At 46.1% G+C, this 18,495-nt stretch overlaps 1 protein-coding gene across 2 annotated transcripts in view; it reads left to right on the top strand.

Annotated features, from left to right (window-relative positions):
* Window positions 1-18,495, top strand: part of ADAMTSL3 (ADAMTS like 3) — a 357,244-nt gene that overhangs the window by 294,297 nt on the left and 44,452 nt on the right. For both annotated transcript variants that reach the window (XM_058736402.1, XM_058736403.1), the window contains 2 exons: window positions 4,535-4,662; window positions 6,620-6,748. In XM_058736402.1, coding sequence (XP_058592385.1) covers window positions 4,535-4,662; window positions 6,620-6,748 — 257 coding nt within the window. The remainder of the gene's footprint in view (window positions 1-4,534; window positions 4,663-6,619; window positions 6,749-18,495) is intronic.

The following is an 18,495-nucleotide window of genomic DNA, read 5'->3' as shown; positions in this document are numbered from 1 at the left end:
GAGGTCACTGAGCAACAGAATCCCAAGACTAACTCTTGGCCGGTGGAACCAGGGACCTGATCTCCTCAACACTGCCACCGCTTCCAGCATCTGTGTATCACACAAAGGATCGCCTTAATAGAAGGATTGAGAATCTGAAGTCGTCTTCTGTGTCATAAAATTTCTTGCCATCGCTGCAAAAAATAAGGATCAAAGTTTTTGAGATGTTCGGAACCCAATATTAAGTCATAGATTTTGTATTATGAGCCTGCACGTCAGCACAGACACATCACGTTTCCTTCATTTCACGTAAAAGAGCCGGGAACGGCAGATATTAATACATTTCTGATCCTTCACTGTCTCTAAGTCTTGCTGTTTGTACACAGGATGGGGGACATTTTGCTTTCCCTTTATTTGCATTCCGAGAGCCCAAGCTGCCTCTGGGGATTGTTGAAACAAAACAGCAGATGTTAAATTGTTTCGCAGACCCAGAAGGTGCTTTAAAAATGCAGACTTTATTTTTATCGTGTCTTTTAGTGTGTTGAGCCTAAAATGGGAAATAACAGAAAAAAATCTAGGTAAAACTCAAGTTTTTATAATAAATTATTAGGCTGTCTCTTAGAACGAAAAGGTAGAGCAAATCTAACTTCTTCATTTTTCCCCCCTGGAACTCTGGACACAAGAGCGTTAAGGAAGTTTTCGAAGTGGAATAAACTTTGCAGATCAACTAACTAGCTTAGCAGTTCACAGATCTTTTGGCCTTCGGACCCTTTTGAACCTAAAGAACTTTAAAAACTTCTCTGAGAAGCCCAGAGGGTTTCTGTTAATGTGAGTTACAGCCATTGATATTTACCATATTAGAAATTAAAACAAAGAAACATTTAAAGTGTCTGTTTATTAATCCATTTAGAAATAACCTTAAGGGGGCACCTGGGTGGTTCAGTCGGTTGTGCGTCCAACTCTGGCTCAGGTCATGATCTCATGGTTCACTGAGTTTGAGCCCCACATCAGGCTCTGTGTTGTCAGCTCAGAGCCTGCTTCAGACCCTCTGTCCCCCTCTCTCTCTGCCCCGCCCCCACTCATGCTCTCTCTCAAAAATAAGTAAACATTAAAAAATAAAATCAAAATCAGAGGAAAAAAATAAAAGAAATAACAGTAAGAAGTCCATCATGTGTTCACATAAATAACAATTTTACACAAATACAAGCAATATTTTTAAAAAAATTACTGATAACGATGACATTGTTTTGTATCTTTGCAAATCTCTAATGTCTGGTTTAATAAAACACAGCTGGAGTCTCCTAAATGCTTCTCCATTAAATCTGTTGTGATATGTTGTTTTAATTAAAGTTTATAGAGAAAATTTGGCCTCATAAAGACATGTTAGTTGGAAAAAGAAGGAAATTTTTATAGCCTTTTCAGATCATTGTGGCTATTCTTTAACACCACACTAAAACTGGACAAGGGGTAGTTTCTTAAATGTCAGTTGCCTGAGGAATCTAAAACCATATTAATGAAATTTTGTTACTGTGTTACAATGGAAAAATGGTTTATCTTGCACTCAAAAAAATGTTTTTACATTAATTTTTTTGAGAGACAGAGTGAAAGTGCGAGTGGGGGAGGGGCAGAGAGAGAAGGAGACACAGAATCCGAAGCAGGCTCCAGGCTCTGAGGCATCAGCACAGAGCCTGACATGGGGCTCGAACTCACGAGCTGTGAGATCATGACCTGAGCCGAAGTTGGACGCTCAACCAACTGAGGCACCCAGGCACCCCTTATCTTGCACTTTTAATGGATCTTTTACCTACACATGATTTTATAATATCACACATTGGTCATTCGGAAAATATTGGCTCACCAGTTTATAGAGGTCTTTCAGATGTTGACGCAGTTCCTTGTACAGTGTAAAAAGTATACATTCTCTGCAGTATCAACTACTCATCCCATCAGAGAAGTCTTTGAGTTTTGGGAAAATGTCAAGTTCACGGTGGAGGATACTAATTTTCCAAAATTTCAATTTTCACCTGAAAGTTCGAATTTGATCATTGCCAACAAATACTGTCAGTTGTTTTCCTTGAATTGGCCAGCTCAATTTAGTTAAATTGTTAAAAATAGCTGCCACATACTCAAGTCTGAATAATCAATTTGTCTGAGAGCCGTTCTTTAAGTAAAAATGGGGTTCCATGAAAAAAGTGGCTAGTTTAGCTAGGAATTGAAACACGCAGAAGTGTTTGTGTGTACTTCCCGTTTTGTATACAGAATGTTAAAAATATATATACTTGAGGGGTGAAATTTTGTAAAATTAGTAAGTCTACCTGCTTCCATTCAGGACATTCTTTTTTTTTTTTTAATTGTTTTTTTTAGTGTTTATTTATTTTTGAGAGAGGGAGAGAGACAAAGCATGAGCGGGTGAGGGGCAGCAAAAGAGGGAGACACCGAATCCGAAGCACGCTGCAGGCTCCGAGCTGACAGCACAGAACCCAACGGGGAGCTCGAATTCATGAACTGTTAAGATCATGACCTGACCCGAAATTGGAGGCTTAACCGACTGAGCCACCCAGGCGCCCCTCCATTCAGACATTCTTAAGGGAAACTGTCATTTTTGTTTTTGTGTTAAGTGTGTGTTGGTCAAGAGCTCAGGGACGAATGGCATACCCTGGTGCCAGGATCCTATCCACCACTGTGTTTACTAAGCAGTGAAAATGTCAACACAGCAAAAAAAAAAAAGGTTCATTTTACACCTTGTAAGGAAGCAGCGGCTGAGAGAGTTGAAGGGATCGATTCACCTATGGCCACACATGTCCTTCAGGGATGCGGTAGAGTGTGGCCAGTTCAAGTAAATGTTTGTTGAGTTGATTTTAAGTAGTGTGACTTGATGACATGGAATCACCACGAGCTTCTGAGCCTGAGACTCCTGGAGGTCATCGGAAGAAAGGTTTTGACACGGTACTTCCAGCTCCAATGTATTTCTGCATACTTTAAGGATCGGCTGTTTGATACAGAAGCAATTCCATATGGCTATTAAAAGTTTTTAAGTTTTTAACAGAATAAACTAGTAAGATCCATTCTTATTTCCATGTTCTTCCTCAAACTTACCCGATTAATTTGCTCAACTTGCATTTAATTCCCTTTATGTAACAAAGGCTCTCACCTTCGGATATATTTTTCGGACTCTCGCTTTTCAGTTGAAGGAACTCAGAAATGGAATTATATTTTTGAGAGCTGCTCTCCAATGAGAGGAAAGAAAGCGTGTAGGCATTTGGATGCACAGTCTGTGCCATTGTGCTGTTGTATCGTGACCGTTGATACATTCGGTCATCGGAGGCTTCTGAGAACTTGCTGTACAACTGTCACTGTGTCAAGCTCTGCAGATGCACGGCTGTGAATAAGATTTGGTCCCTGCTCTTGAAAAGATCACAATCTGGTGGAAAGAAATAGATATTTCATCAAATAAATATATGAACCAGAGCAGAAGGAGCCCAGAGGGGGAGAAGATAACTCTAGGAGTATTGGGGAAAGCTTTACAGGGAAAATTATATTTGATCCAGGATTCAGTGGGTAAGTTGGAGTTTGCCAGAAGGAGGGGGTGGGGAAAGGGTACCCTGAATACGGTGAACAACGTATGCAAAAGCTCGGGGTGATGAAAGATCATGGAATGTTCTGGAAACTGTTAGAGGTTCATTATGGCTGGAGCATAGGGTAAGCACCATGAAATGAGAGGAAATGGAGAAGTGGCCCAGCTCAGCTCATGAAGAAACACAGCATTTAGCGGTCAGAACAGCCCGTATTGCTAAGATCTGGAAAGTGGGAGGGTGTAGGGAAAAAACAGCTCATGGACTAGATCCAGGTGATCTAGAAGCAGCTTCAAGTCATTAAGAAAAAATTCAAGCAGAACAGGCACCATTCTCCATTCCCTGAATAATCCCCTTCTCTGTCAGGATACACCTGACCCATTTGGGTCCTCGTGGTATTTACCTGCAGGTGTTTATGGGTACCAGTAATTGGGAAGCCATATGGCGCTCTCGCAGTGTAGACCTACCTGATTCTTAACAGCATGCTCAAAGTCCAGGATAACGCGGCCTTAGCATTGCCGCTTCCCCTGACTTCTTCCTACGGCGGTAGTGAGGTAGCAATTAGAGCCAAGCAGCGTTAACCAACAGCCTGCTCCCTTCCGGGGTGCAAATCCAAGCCGAAAAATCCACACCTGTGGTTCCACGAGGGAGGATTTGGGCCCAAAATGAGGGTTTAACATCCTGCCAACTGAGGCTTGCTAGTTCGTCTTTCTGAAAACGTGGTGGGTCAAGCATGGTGTCCATCCTCCAAAGTCCACACTCACGCAGAGTGAGACAGGAAGACGGGCTGTCCAAGCACCATCCGGCTGCCACGCCGCTGAGTTCCATCAAGCCCATGAAGAAGCCTTTTCCACCCTCCAGTCTCACGGGCGGGATCCTTGCCAGCCCAAAGTCTGATGTCCTAGTTTTTCCCTGCGACGTGCCGGGGTCCTGGGGCTGTGAGGTACATTAAATGAATGCACCCCTTCCTAACTGTTCTGCAGGATCATCTTGGATGGAATGGGGAAAATGCAGATCCGGAACCCGACAAAGAAAGAACAAGGGACGTATGGATGCTCTGTAGCTAATCGTCTGGGTTCCGACGTGGAGAGGTCTTCTGTGTTATATGCAGGTAATGCCCGTTGTTCAAACCCGAGCTTGGGGTTTTCTTTCCGTTTTTAACATAAAACCGTAGAGCAGAAGTTCCCAAAGGTCAGCAGGAGCACCTGAGGGCAGGTGGTTTGTCAGAACACAGAGTTCTAGGACCCCACCCCCATTCCTGGAGGTTCTGACGCCGTAGGTCTTGGAAGGGGTCCAAGAGCTTATATTTTTAACACGGTCCCAAGTTATACGGATGCTGCCGGCTTGTGGACCAAGTCTTGAAAACGGCTCCTTTCGAGCTCGCCTTCCGAGAACTGGGAATGAATGAGAATTTAATTAGCAGTGTGGATAGTAGGGCCTTGTCATTTTTTTAAATGCCACCAGCCAGTGAAAGAGAACAATTATCCTTTGAAGATGACCGTGGACCTCCAAAGGCATAGCTCCCAAACCTTAGAAACGGTTTCGGGAAGTCGTAACCATAAATTAGTGTCTTGTCTTCGCGGGAGGCAGACAGTGTCGTTTTACTATGAAAATGTGTGCAGTTGTAAAGGAACACTCTTAGGTGGTAAGTCGTAAGCAGGGCTTCCTTGCGGCGAGCTCCTGTTCTGGGATTAAAAATGGAACGAGACCTGTCCTCCAGCCCTCTGCCCTATGGGCCCTGGTATCTGTGGCTCACAGGGACTGAGCGGAGGAGAGGAGCAGTAGCAGGCATTAGAATCCAGCATGCAGACCGCTAGGCATTGAGCGCGGTAGCAGGTGCACCATAGCTCCACACGGAGAAGGTCAGACCTCTTGATTTTAACAGCTCCTTGAAGCAGAAGGCCTGACTTCCTCCGCTGGCTACATTCCCAAGGCAGGGCCTTCAGACCTCGACTCTCTGCCCCACCCTCCTGGGTTGTTCTCTCCTGTGAGCATCAGCTTCTTCCCAGAAAGTGTCTGTCCCCAGGTTCTGGAATTCCTGGGAGGAATGATGGTCCCCCTTGTGGCTGACAAGTCTCCCCTGAAGCCCGTCCCAGGACGATCCAGGTTCCTGAGAGAGCATGTCCTCTGGCTCCTGAACACGTGGGGTGACCAAACAGTCCACTGAAATGCCATTCTTGAGGGCACCAGGCACAGGTGACAAAACAGGTGAAGCAGACACACCCTCGCCTCCAGCAGCTCACACGCTAATGGCGGAGTAGAGAAGGCACTCGTGGCGGCCGTTCTCCAGGAGAGGGACGCTCTGTCAACACCCCCTCTGGGCTGTTGTCTTCCCTGACCCTCGCAGGCTCCTGAGAGGCGCCTGGGCAACCAGCACCCTCTTCCATCTCAACAGCCAGCACCCTGTCCTCTTGTTCCGCTCAGGCGCAAAGTGTATCTCCTGAGTGAGTTAAGGAATGAAGCTGTTAAAAGTCCGTGCCCCTCAAAATTCAGGGAAGTAAAAGCCCTTGAGCAGGTTCTTGGTTCTTGGCGACCTTGTCTTTGCTTATTTTTCCTTGCAAGTTGTATGCAAGTTTTTTTCTCCCAAGTTTTCCTTCCAGAGAAGGAGTCACCTGGTCGCAAGCGCTGGTGTGTTTGACCAGCTGTGCTTCATCCTGTGCATCGGAGACGTGTCCCTGCCCTGCCGTGCCTTCCTGGCTTCTTAGGAACTTCTGAGTTCCTTGTCTTTCAATTTGTCGAAGAGGCATTTATCCTCAATTTTGCTTATAAAACCAGAATGGCCTCGTAGCATATATATGGTTGCGGCAGTGCACCTGTGGGTACCTCTTTGAGTGCCTTCATCCATCCATCCATCCATCCCTCTGCCTGTCCATCTGTGCATTAAGCACCCCCAGGCTGTGTGTGTGTGTGTGTGTGTGTGCAAGTCCTAATGGGACACCATGAGGGCTATAGAGAGAGCTGGATTCTGCCCCTGATCTCAAAGAGCTCAACCCAGTTTACCCAACGCCGCGCGCTTTCCCAGAGCAGAGCCTGAACCTAACACCGTTTCCCGCTCCCTTTGAATTAAGAGGCGCCTGCCATCTTGGCTATTGCGAGAAATACCAGCAGACGGGAGCACAGCCATCTGTCCGTTGTGGTTGGAGGCACCGTAGAAGCACCCCTGCAAGCAAACGTGACAATCCGCTGTCCTGTGAAAGGCAAGTGTGGGCATTTCCGTTGGGGGCTGGGGGGGTGCCCATGGCCAGCCCAGTGTTGCCGGGAGGTGCCAACTGGCAATTTGGCATCTTCGACCTCAGCCTGAGTGGCTCAGAGGTCTGCTTTTCCAGGGCACCGACAGGAGATCTCTCAAGGGCGAGACCATCCAGGAGCCCGGTGTGTAAAACGGAATGCCCGTTAACCGGTTTCCAGGGAGGACTGTGCCTGCCTGGCACACTGACATGTTCCCACTGGCAAGACTGGAACACGGGACCTACACGGGAGGCCAGCTTCTAGTCGTGGGGCTGCTGGGTGAGCGTAGCGTCAGTGAGGGGACTTGTTGGAAATTGTCAGACGTATCCTCCAGCTAGGCAAGGCCAGGCCCGGGGGTGGGAATGTCAAGGTCCCCTGGCCGACGCTCTCTGTTGTGGACTGTCCTAACGCGAGCGTGAACCGGTCTGTGCCTCGGTGGCTCCTTGCGCTTTGTTTGAGCTGGCAGATGAGCCCTCTTTCTAACCGACTGACTCATTCGTTCCTTAATAGAAATAACACTTTCGGTCTGACCTTGCCTTGATGTCTTTTAATTCTTGCTCTTTAAATCACAGATGTTTAAGTCTTAACCTGGGCCCACGCATCCCCAAACTGAGACGAGCATTCTGTACGACACCCGTGTCCGTTTGAGGGGGTCAGTGTGAATAACTTTCATTAGTTTCTCAGGGAGACCTGTGAACCCTTTACAATTAAGATCTGTTTTAAGATGACTTAGCATAAGCTTGGGCATCGAGTCACTGCCAGGACGACCATATTTCCCTCGTTTCTGGCTTCTTCCAGGTTCTTTCCAGGTTCTTGTCAGGTACAGCCACTCGGGATGAGTCTTACTAGGCCGCGGCCCCGATAGGCAGGGTGACCTGGGGAGTCCTTGCGCTGTTCTGGGTAACACAGTGACCGTGCATGGAGGGAAGGGAGCCTAGGACACACGCGTCCGCCTCCCTCCCTCCCTGTAATGGCCCCTTCCTTGCCATGTTTCCAGACCTGCATATTTGGCTCCAGAAGCAGTGGAAATTTGCTAACCCCCAAGGTATTATTTTTCACCCCTTGGAAGTCCCTGCGGTGTTTGGCCTTACACAGACTTGAAAACTCCCTCCAGCCTCCCAACTGACTCCACCCACAAATATGCGAGTGTTCTGGCAAAGGATGGCCACCGGTTACAGAATGGGCCGGCGCTCTCTGGCCTCGGCAAGGAGAAAAGCAGAACGGAACTTTGCAGTTGCCAAGCCGCAAACGGCTCGAGTTTCTACAGCCCTACACCTGCAGAAGGTTCTGCAAAATAGATCTGACTTCTATTAAGAGAAACCTCAACGTTTAACATTATTCCTAAATGTCTTACTTCCATAATAGTTTAAAGTCAGGCATCCGGGGGGATGAGCCGTTAAAAGTCGTCGTGGTGTATTATTTGCTGTCGTTAAGTCAGGGGCTGGGTCCGGTGGCAAGTGTTTTTGCGAAGACCATTTACTCCAGGGGGGTTTTATTCTCTGGGCCAGGCACCATCGGCACGTGGGCCATCTCTGACCTGCCCCCGACCCGGCAGCCCCTCTGCCCCTCCCTGCTGCACCCGCTGGGCTGGGGCAAGGGCGAGGCTCCGTGCTGGGAGCGCCCCTCCACCTCCCCGCTCCCTGCTTCCCCCTTCTGGGAGCTGCCCCATTTGGTCTTTTTTACCTGGCAGCCTTCCCCTGTGGACTGGACCCCAGGGACTCCTCAGGAGTCCTTTCCTTCTCCAAATAAAACCGCCTCTTTGTGAGCTATGTGCCATTGCAAATAAACCTGCAGGGAGTTTACTGTGTTTTCTTAAGGGCAGAAGCCATACTAACTGAGCCTTTTATGGAGAGCCGTCTTTTTAAAGACCGATGGGGGAGTTGGTGAAGGGTCAGAAAACTTGGGCTTTCCAGGCAGTTCCGTCACTAGTTTGTATGGGACCTTCCTACCCTCGTCTCCACGGTAGGAAATATACCATGTTAGTGGAAGGAGGGACTTTGGGCTGCATCGCGTCTAGCCCCTCATTTTACAGACGAGGGCAGTAGCATATTTACAGACTTGAACCCTGCTTCACAAAATTACATTTTCCTATTGCAAACTGAGACTGCTTCCGTGAACCGGTGGCAGGTATAAATTTTCCTTTTGTTTTTCAGTTGCCCTTAAAATATTTTCCGCTAATTATACTGAGCTCACCTATTCATACCTTTCAGACAGATTGATAGTCTTTTATTAAATCCGAGTATGTTTTATTTAATTCATGTATATAGACATCAAAAGTCATGGTCTCTGCTCTTTCTTAGGTGATGTTTCTAATAACTGTATGAAATACTAGAACCTCAAATCTGGATGTTTAAAAGTTAGACTTTTTAAAACATTTTTTTTTAACGTTTATTTATTTTTGAGACAGAGAGGCAGAGCATGAACAGGGGAGGGGCAGAGAGAGAGGGAGACACAGAATCTGAAACAGGCTCCAGGCTCTGAGCTGTCAGCACAGAGCCCGACACGAGGCTCGAACTCACGAACCGTGAGATCATGACCTGGGCTGAAGTCGGACGCTCAACCAGCTGAGCCACCTGGGCGCCCCTAAAGTTAACTGTTGAAATCCGGAAATCTGGATGTTTAAAAGTTACATGTTTTAAGTTGCAAGAGTTACTCGTCTTGCTCTTAAAATTTTTTTTTTCTTCTAAAACATGGAGCAAGAATTGAAAGTGTGTCCTCTCTGCCACCTTCTGGTAAGAAAGGAAAAGCTCATCTCAGAAAAATGACCCGTAAATCATAATAGCTGGGTAGCTTTTTCTTCTAGTCTCCATGCTTAGTGACAACATCCTTTATCTTATGATTTCCTGTGCATTCTGTGTTGCTTGTTTTTCTCTCTCATCAAGCGCATCAGAAGGTGCAGCTAAGCCGAGTGTCTGCTCTCACGTCTCCTTGTGTGTCAGGTTCCTCGTGACACCCCACACTGGAAATTCTTTCTTTTTTTTTTTTTAATTTTTTTCAAATGTTTGTTTATTTTTTTGAGAGAGACAGAGACAGAATGCAAATGGGTTAGGGGCAGAGAGAGAGGGAGACACAGAATCCGAAGCAGGCTCCAGGCTCTGAGCCGTCAGCACAGAGCCCGACGTGGGGCTCGAACCCACGAACCGTGAGATCACGACCTGAGCCGAAGTCGGACGCTCAACAGACCGAGCCACCCAGGCGCCCCCCCACACCGGAAATTCTACTTATGAGGGTGGCCCTCTTATCAAGGCAGAGACACAGTTAATAGAATGTATGATGCAGCTTTGTTTGTAATAATAAAGAGCAAAGGGGAGAGGGAGAGGTTAAAAGTGAGAGGGGAAAAAAATGTGAAAGAAACAACCTAAATCCCTCTCAACAGGAGAAAGAGTCCATGAAAATATATTCATCTCCTTGAATACTATACGGTAGTAAAATGAATAAATTAGAGCTACTGGTGTCAACATTGATAAATCTTTAAAACGTAATCTTTCAAGGGGCGCCTGGGTGGCTCAGTCAGTTGAGCGTCTGACTTTGGCTCAGGTCAGGATCTCGTGGTTTGTGAGTTCGAGCCCCGCGTGGGGTCTGTGCTGACAGCTCGGAGTCTGGAGCCTGCTTTGGGTTCTGCGTCTCCCTCTCTCTCTGCCCCTCCCCTGCTCATGCTCTCTTTCTCTTTCTCTCACTCTTGAAAATAAATAAACATTTAAAAAATTTAAATTATAAAGCATAATCTTTCAAGAAGGGTACTAAAAAGACTCGAGGGGGGAGAGCATCATCTTTTCCACAAACGGGCTAGCTCTATTGGACATCTGCTTGTGAAAAAACGTAGTGGAAATCCTACCTCAGGTCATATGCAAAACATAACTCACAGCGAATTGAAAACCTAAATTTAAAAGCTAACACTATGAAACCCTCAGCATAAAAACAGGCACAATTCTTTGTCACCTTGGGTCAGGCGATAATTTCTTGGGACGCAAGTACCAACCAGAACGAGTAGATAAATGGGTTTCTTCAAACTGAAAAACTTTCGAGCTGCAAAGGACACTCTCAGGAAAGCGTCAGGACATCCCACGGAATGAGTGAAAATGTCCGCAAGTCATGTATTTGGTAAGAGAGTGTCCAAAATATAAAAGGGACTCTTGTACCTCAGCAATAAAGAAGACAACCCCATGTAAAACGGACAAATGATCCGAATGGACATCTCTCCAAAAACGTGCAGATGACCAATAAGCACATAAAAAGACGCTCGTTGTCATTAGTCATCATGAAGATGTAAGTCAACACCACAACAAGATGCCACAATCCACACTGTGACGGCTGTAATCAGAAAGACAGATGCCCAAAGTGTGGAGAGAGAATGTGGAGCAGTCAGATCCCTTTTGCCCCGCGGGCAGGAATTTAAAATCACGCAGCTGCTTTGGAAGACGGTCTGGAAGTTCCCCCAAAAGTTAAACCCAGAGATTCCAGCCCTAGGGGTATATACACCCAAGACCAGTGAAAACACACATCCCCATGAAAACTCGTGCATGGGCGTTGACAGCAACAGGTAGGAGTAACTCCGATGTCCGTCAGCTAACGAATGGGTCAACAACATGGAGTATATCCATCCGATGGAATTTTCTTTGGCCATAGAGAGGGATGAAGGACTGATACATGGTGAAACACGGATGGATCTGGAGAAATTACGGTAAGTGAAAGAAGCCAGACACAGAGATCACATATTGTGTAATTACATTTCCATGAAATGTCTAGAACAGGCAAATCCTTAGAGACAGATAAGAGGCTGCCAATGACTTTCCAGAGACTGGAAAATGGGGAGTGATGACTAACAGGCACGCGTTTCTTTGGGGGGATGAGAATGTTCCGGAATGATAGGTTAGTGATGGTTGCACAGCTTTATGAGGATGCTAAAGAAATCACTGAATTGAACACGTGGAAGGGTGAATTTTATAGTCTATAAACCGTATCGCATCAAAACCGTCATCATAATACCCACACTATGATAGAACTACGAAGTTTTAAACCCTACAGCACAATCATGCTATTTATCAGCATATGAGTATATGGCAAAAATGCACAGATATTCATGGGAAGGACATACTCTAGTGTCAGAATTTTTGGTACTCCTGGGAGAAAAGAAGGAAACAGTTTGGGGAAGGAAATTTAGCCCGGCTCTAGGGCCTTACTGCTTAACCAAGAACTAAAGCAAATACTAAAGCATGTCCAATGGGAACGTGCACTCGTTTGGCATAATAGACGCGTGGTTATCTGTTCTACTGGTATTTTGGATTCCCCTCCCAGCCCTGCCTGTGCCGTGCTGTGAGACATCCAGGCCTGTCACCTACTCACCCTGGCCCGTGGTTTTCTGTTATAGAATAAGGGATTAGGGCATATGACCAGCGAGACCCCTTCCAGCCCTAAAATCCTATCCTGGACCCCTGGTCTTTTGCAGGAATCTGGGACAAGTGGAAGGAAAAATAGGAAGAATGCTTGAACTAAGATGCCTACCCAGGTAGGGCTTAGCGCTGAGTGCCAACAAGTGTCCTCACCCAGTTTTTGGAAGACGGAGGAGGGAACCCAGTAAGGAAATCTCTGCCTGAATAGCCAAAGGGGAGATGGCGGGGAGCATGGGTGACATGGGCGAAGGGGATGAAGACGTACACACTTCCAGTTCATGGGGATAAGAAGGACAGTCAATAATATTGTGATGTGTTTATTGTCCTGAGCATTTCCTAACGTGCATAATTGTTGAACCACCAGGATATACACCTGAAACTAACTTAATGTTATATACCAACTATATTTCAATTACAATTTTTTTTAATGAGAGTAAAAGAGGTAGATACGATGTCCCTGCCAAGGACCTACTTGGGCTGGAGAGCACCAGCCCAAGGAAAACACATGTACCTCTATTATGACTCAGAAGCTACGGTTGTGATGAAAAGGAAGGAACCAAATAACGTAGGAATCTGTGGCCCGGTGAAACCAGAATTTGACCATTTGAAAAACGTCTTTCAATTACTTACAAGCTGATGTTTAGAGCAAAACAAGTTAACTGGAGGACAGTTAGTACAGAGGGTGATTTGAAGCAACTTGGACGGAAACCAGTCAGGCCTTGGTCTCCAGAGCTAAATATGGAGAGACCTTGGAAGTCTGTGAATCCAGCCCTTACATTTTGAAACAAGACCCAGAGAGGAGAGACCTGATCAAAGTAATGAATCCAGTCCACGGAAGGGTCTCCTGAGAACCCTAGCACTGCCTCTGAGGCTGGCGCTGGTTCTGCTCTGAACCTGTCCCCTGGTTTGTGTTTTCTGGCCTCATTATAAAAAGTGACACATGCTGGGGCACCTGGGTGGCTCAGTTGGTTAAGCATCTGACTTCAGCTCAGGTCATGATCTTGCAGTTCCCGGGTTTAAGCCCCGCGTCGGGCTCTGTGCTGACAGCTCAGAGCCTGGAACCTGCTTTGGATTCTGTGTCTCCCTCTTTCTGCCCCACCCCTGCTCTCTCTCTCTCTCTCTCTCTCTCTCTCTCTCTCTCTCAAAAATAGATAAACGTTACCAAAATAAAAAAAAAGTAATGCATTCTAGAATAATTAGAAAGAATAACCAAGTATTAAGAAGCAAAGACACTCCTGTAATCTCATCACAAAGACACAACCATCGTTTCCACTTCGTTACGTTCCCATAACCCTTTCTCATTAAGTCAAAGAATGTTCTCATGACACTGAAAGAAAATCCCAAGTAACATTTAATTGCTGCACCACTGAATGTAGCACGATTAAGCCAGTCCCTTATTTAGGGAAACTTAAGCAGCTCATCCACTTTATGGTTACGTGCAGTGATGTGAGCCACATTTTTGTACGTATAACTTTTTGTGTCGTTGAGATGAGTTTTTTATTTATCTTTTATTTTTTTTAACATTTATTTGTTTTGAGAGACAGAGACAGAGACAGAGACAGAGCTTGAGCAGGGGAGAGGCAGAAGGAGGGAGAGGGAGAATCCCAAGCAGGCTCTGCACTATCAGCGTGGAGCCTAACGCGGGGCTTGAATCCACACACCGTAAGATCATGACCTGAGCTGAAACCAAGAGTCAGACGCTCAACCCACTGAGCCACCCAGGTGCCCCAAGATTATTTTTTTTAAACAGATGAACAGGATTGGAATTACTAGGTCGCAGGGCATTCAACATTTTTATAACATCATAAAGCATGACAATTTCTGTAACTCAGAATGCATGTCACACATTGCCTTCTAGAAAGTGAAACCTGCCAGTGATGCGGGTTTAAGCCCTACATCCTTATCACCGTTAGACAGGAGAGGGTAGGGAAGAACATAGGCAGAAGTTACAGAATTAACCCCTCACGGTGTTAGGTACAAGCAGGTGGTGGGACCCTCCAGTGTGACAGGGGCGGGGGAAGGGGGTGCCGGTGGGGTGCTTGGTGCTCCGTAACATGAGTAGGGGGGAAGGATAGCTTCTCGCGTCTAAGCAATCGTGGCCAATTTCAGAAGAAACCTATTACATATGTGAGAAGTGTTTTCTTAATCATGGGATTTTTTTAGGGTTAAAATGCTATGGAGTATCCCTAAAGTTTCGTCGAGTCTAACAGAATTCCTAGCCTTCTTTACCAGGCTTCATAGTTTCCTTTACGGGGGAGGATCTTGAGAAAATTTTTGTGGTGCAGCCAGATTATGTGGTTAAATTCCTATATGTAGTCTCATCTCCCTGATAATTATTTTCCCCCGTCAGCCACCGGCTTATATTATATAGTGTGGAATTAAGTGGTAATGATGTAACATCTTTAAATCATAAATCCCTTTGATCCTCTCCAGAAAGAGAACCATCGCTCCAGAAAAAGACATTCACTGACCCAGTTTTGCATATAATTTTCACAATTCTTAAAAAGAAAACCTGAGGATCGTCTGCTTGCTCCTGTTTTAGGAACTGAACATTTTCTTGCTTCTTGTGGTTTTCGAAATGTACTCCCTCTTCTGTATTATGTTGACCTCTTTTTCAAACCATGTACAACTCTTGAAATAGCTAAGGTTATTTGTAAGTGTATTTAAAACCATTTGTCCCACTCAGAAGGGCTAGCCACCCCTTGCTTTTTCCACTTCTGCCTGTGATTCAGAAGTGTTCCCAACACCCTCCTCTCTGAATGCCATATTCAATCAAACAATCAGTCATAGGTGGCGGGAAATTCCATGCATTCTTCCGTCCATTCAGCAAGCATTGACTAGGCGTCTACTAAGCCCAATCTAGTTCGTTAACATACAGACATGAATAATACCTGGTGTCTGCAGCTTTATAGACAAGGAAACTATGATACAAGAAATGCCAACAGCTAAGCGTTTATGAAGTGCATCAGACACCTACAGGAGAGAATAGTTAAAGCTTCTAAAGGATCAGAGGTTTTTACAGAACAGATGGCGTTACAACCGAGCCATTTGGAACAAAAAGGAAGGCCGTTTGAATCAGAAGAAACAGCCTATGTGCAAAAGCATGGAAACACGAAAGCTTCTGGCTTATTTGCAAAACCACAGGCAGATGCGTGGGACTTAAGACAGAGGGTGTGCAGGAGAGTGGGAAGGGGAAGCTCTGGAAGTGTAAGTGGGGACCCGATTGTGAAGGACGTTTAATATCAGGCTAAAACCCTTGCACTTCATTTCACTGGCAGTGGGGAGACAAAGTTTGAAGCAGGGCAGTGGCGTGAGCCAATCTGTGTTTCAGGAAGAGCATTCTGCTTCCAGATGAAAAGCTAGAGGGGAAAGAAACCGCATAAAGCCATAAATTGAAATCAGTGGAATTGTATTAGGGTCATTGATTGGATTGTTGGACCAGTGACTGAAGATATTAAATTAAGATTCCATGGTTCTGATTTATCCAAGAGGGAGAGCAGGCGTATCTGGCATCTAGCAATGGATGTGTCATTAATTGAAGATCTGGGACATAGGTGTCCCCAGGCCAGCCCTGGAGTGTTGGCACATAGCAGTTGAGTCGAACACAGAGAGACGCTACAACGCAAAGAGCTAAGGAGTGTGTGCTGACAGACAGCCTCTCATAAGGAGCATATTGAAAATCCATCAAAACTCATCATCAAAAATAAGAATAACTTGGGGCGCCTGGATGGCTCAGTGGGTTCAGCATCCGACTCTTGATTTCAGCTCAGGTCATGATCTCATGGTTCATGAGTTTGAGCCCCACATGGGCTCCCTGACGGTGCAGAGCCTGCTTGGGACTCTCTCTCTCCCTCTCTCTCTGTCTCTCTGCCCCTCCCCTGCTTGTGCTGTCTCTTGCAAAACGAAGTAAAAATTTTTTTCAACTAAAAAAAAAAAAAAGAATATCTTGATGTGTTAAAGTGTTAAAGTCTGAACAGCCTATAAAGTGGATGTTATTCTATTTGTTTTGCTAATGAGTCAATAGCCTCAGCATAGCCGCTTGTCCCGATCTATATACCTAACCAGGGGATGAGCTAGGATTTAATCCCAAGTCTGTGTGACTCCAAGGGAACTGGATGGAGAGGAATCTGGACTTGAGACAAAAGAATGATCCCAGAGTGCCAACCAGAGAGAGGGAGGTCAAAAAAAAAAGGCCTGAGGGAGGAATTAGGGAGTCCCACACCTTAGGGACAAGGGTTAGAGGCTCAGGCATAAGCGACAAGCAGGGCCTGAGGTCACCTGGGGAACTGCCCCACAATGTGAGAGCGAGGGTCCAGGGAGGGTACGCTGAGAGGCTGGCTCTTGCTGGCAGGATGCCGGCCGGCGTTGGGTCAGCACCCAGCTGAGGGAGGCCCCCACCCAGACACCCCACCATTGCTGCAGCAACCGGAAAGGGATGTGGCAAATTGTGGGCTGCGTGGTAATGACTCTCCAGTCCCTCACCTAACCCTTGGTAGACCTGCCCCAGATCTCTTTGTGTTCGTATTTGGGTTATTGATTAGTGGATTGAAAAGACTCATTTGTAAAACCATTTTCTATTCTTTGAAGATCTGCTGAATCTCTATTCTGAATCCTTCTTGAGCGATGATCTTCTTCTCATCTTTCATCCACATCAGTTTCCCATGTGGAGCAAACATGAGTCTACACAATCCAGAAGGAGCGAGAAATGCTAGAAGAAGGTAGCTGAATATGCACAATGAAAAACAGAAAGGGCTATTCGAGAACCGATCAAATTTCATACTTACTGCTGAAAGCCTCGTGCTTGGGCGTATGTATGTCTGCAAATACTGAGTCATGCCATGTCTTGAAGCTGCCAGACCACAGCTCTTGTGGTCTGGTTCTGTTATCAACAACACCGTTCTCACCATCAAGTGTCTACACCCTGCTTCTGTCTTCTGGCCCTCCAATATGTTTCTGTGCCCTGAAAACGTCACCGACATCCAACCCCACGTTAACCTTCCCTTCTTCGCACGGTAAAAACAGACTGAGCCATAAGGCCTTTTATCACATAATTTCTCCTCCTGTGCCCATCCTTTCCCTGTCTGTCATTGTGGGGAAAACACCATGGGACCTGAACAGAATTTCAGCATCTCTGCTAACATCCCAGCACAGGTACCCCTCTGTTTTCGCTTATCTTTTCACTTATGTCATTTACCTTTTCATTTATTCCCCCTGGTTATATACTTGATAACGCAGCAGTTATATATTCATTTTCATGACACATAATATACTAAAATCATTTTATTATCAGGGATAGTGTCAGTTCAGGTCTAGAATCACCTCCCTCCCCACCCACCCTACCCCAGAGAGTATGATTTAATGTGTCTGTAGTATGGCCTGAGAATGGGTTTGTTTTTTCAAGTTCCCAAGGCAATTCTTTGTTTTTTAAATTTTTTTAAATGTTTGTTTATTTTTGAGAGAGAGAGAGAGAGACAGAGCATGGGGGGGGGGGTGGGGAGCAGAGAGAGAGAGAGGGAGATACAGAATCCAAAGCAGGCTCCAGGCTCTGAGCTGTCAGCACAGAGCCTGACGCGGGGCTTGAACTCCTGAGCTGTGAGATCATGACCTGAGGCGAAGTCGGATGCTTAACTAACTGAGCCACACAGGCACCCCTAACTTCCCAAGGTGATTCTAATGCACGTCCAAGGTTAAGAACCAATGCATTAGCCAGTAAATGGGGCCAAAGAGTCTCCTGGGACTTCTCTCCACTGTTACTGCAAAATGAGAGATATCCTTTGGAAACAGTGGGTAACAAGGAGTGAAGCAGAAGCTGGGCTACACGGCAGGGCCTTGCGTCCATGCTCTGGGCTCATTCCAAAGGTGGATTCAGATGTGTCAACAGCTGAGACCTCAGTGTTCAAAGGTCCACAGAGGAGGAATCAGCTTCAGCATCAAGGAGAATCAGAGAAGAGAGGGCCTATGATGGATCTGTAAGAATGAGCAGAAATTTTCCAAGCGGTAAAGAAGAGTACCCAGTAGAGATAACAATCCCCAGTGGAGAGAGGAGCCCACAGAAAATCTTAGCATTACACCCAGTGAGGCATGTTTGGAGAACAGTGAGGCCCCCAGGGCTGGGGGGCTAGCTCTTGTTAGCAGTTGGGACCCATGAATTGAAAGGGCTTTTGTGCCTTTATCCTCCAAGAAGAGGACATATTGTGGAGCTGGGAAAAATGAATCTTACTCCCCACCAGTCCTAGGGAGAAAGGAGCCACTTTATAGAGAAAGTGGAGGCAGCCCAGAAAAACAAGAGAAGAGCCGGACCCTTGAGGGAGGTGGACAGGGAGCCT

Source organism: Neofelis nebulosa, chromosome 7 (assembly GCF_028018385.1).
Source record: "Neofelis nebulosa isolate mNeoNeb1 chromosome 7, mNeoNeb1.pri, whole genome shotgun sequence".
NCBI classification, from domain to species: domain Eukaryota; kingdom Metazoa; phylum Chordata; class Mammalia; order Carnivora; family Felidae; genus Neofelis; species Neofelis nebulosa.
The sequence above is the reverse complement of the archived record's forward strand: the minus strand, read 5'-3'. Positions and strand labels throughout refer to the sequence as shown.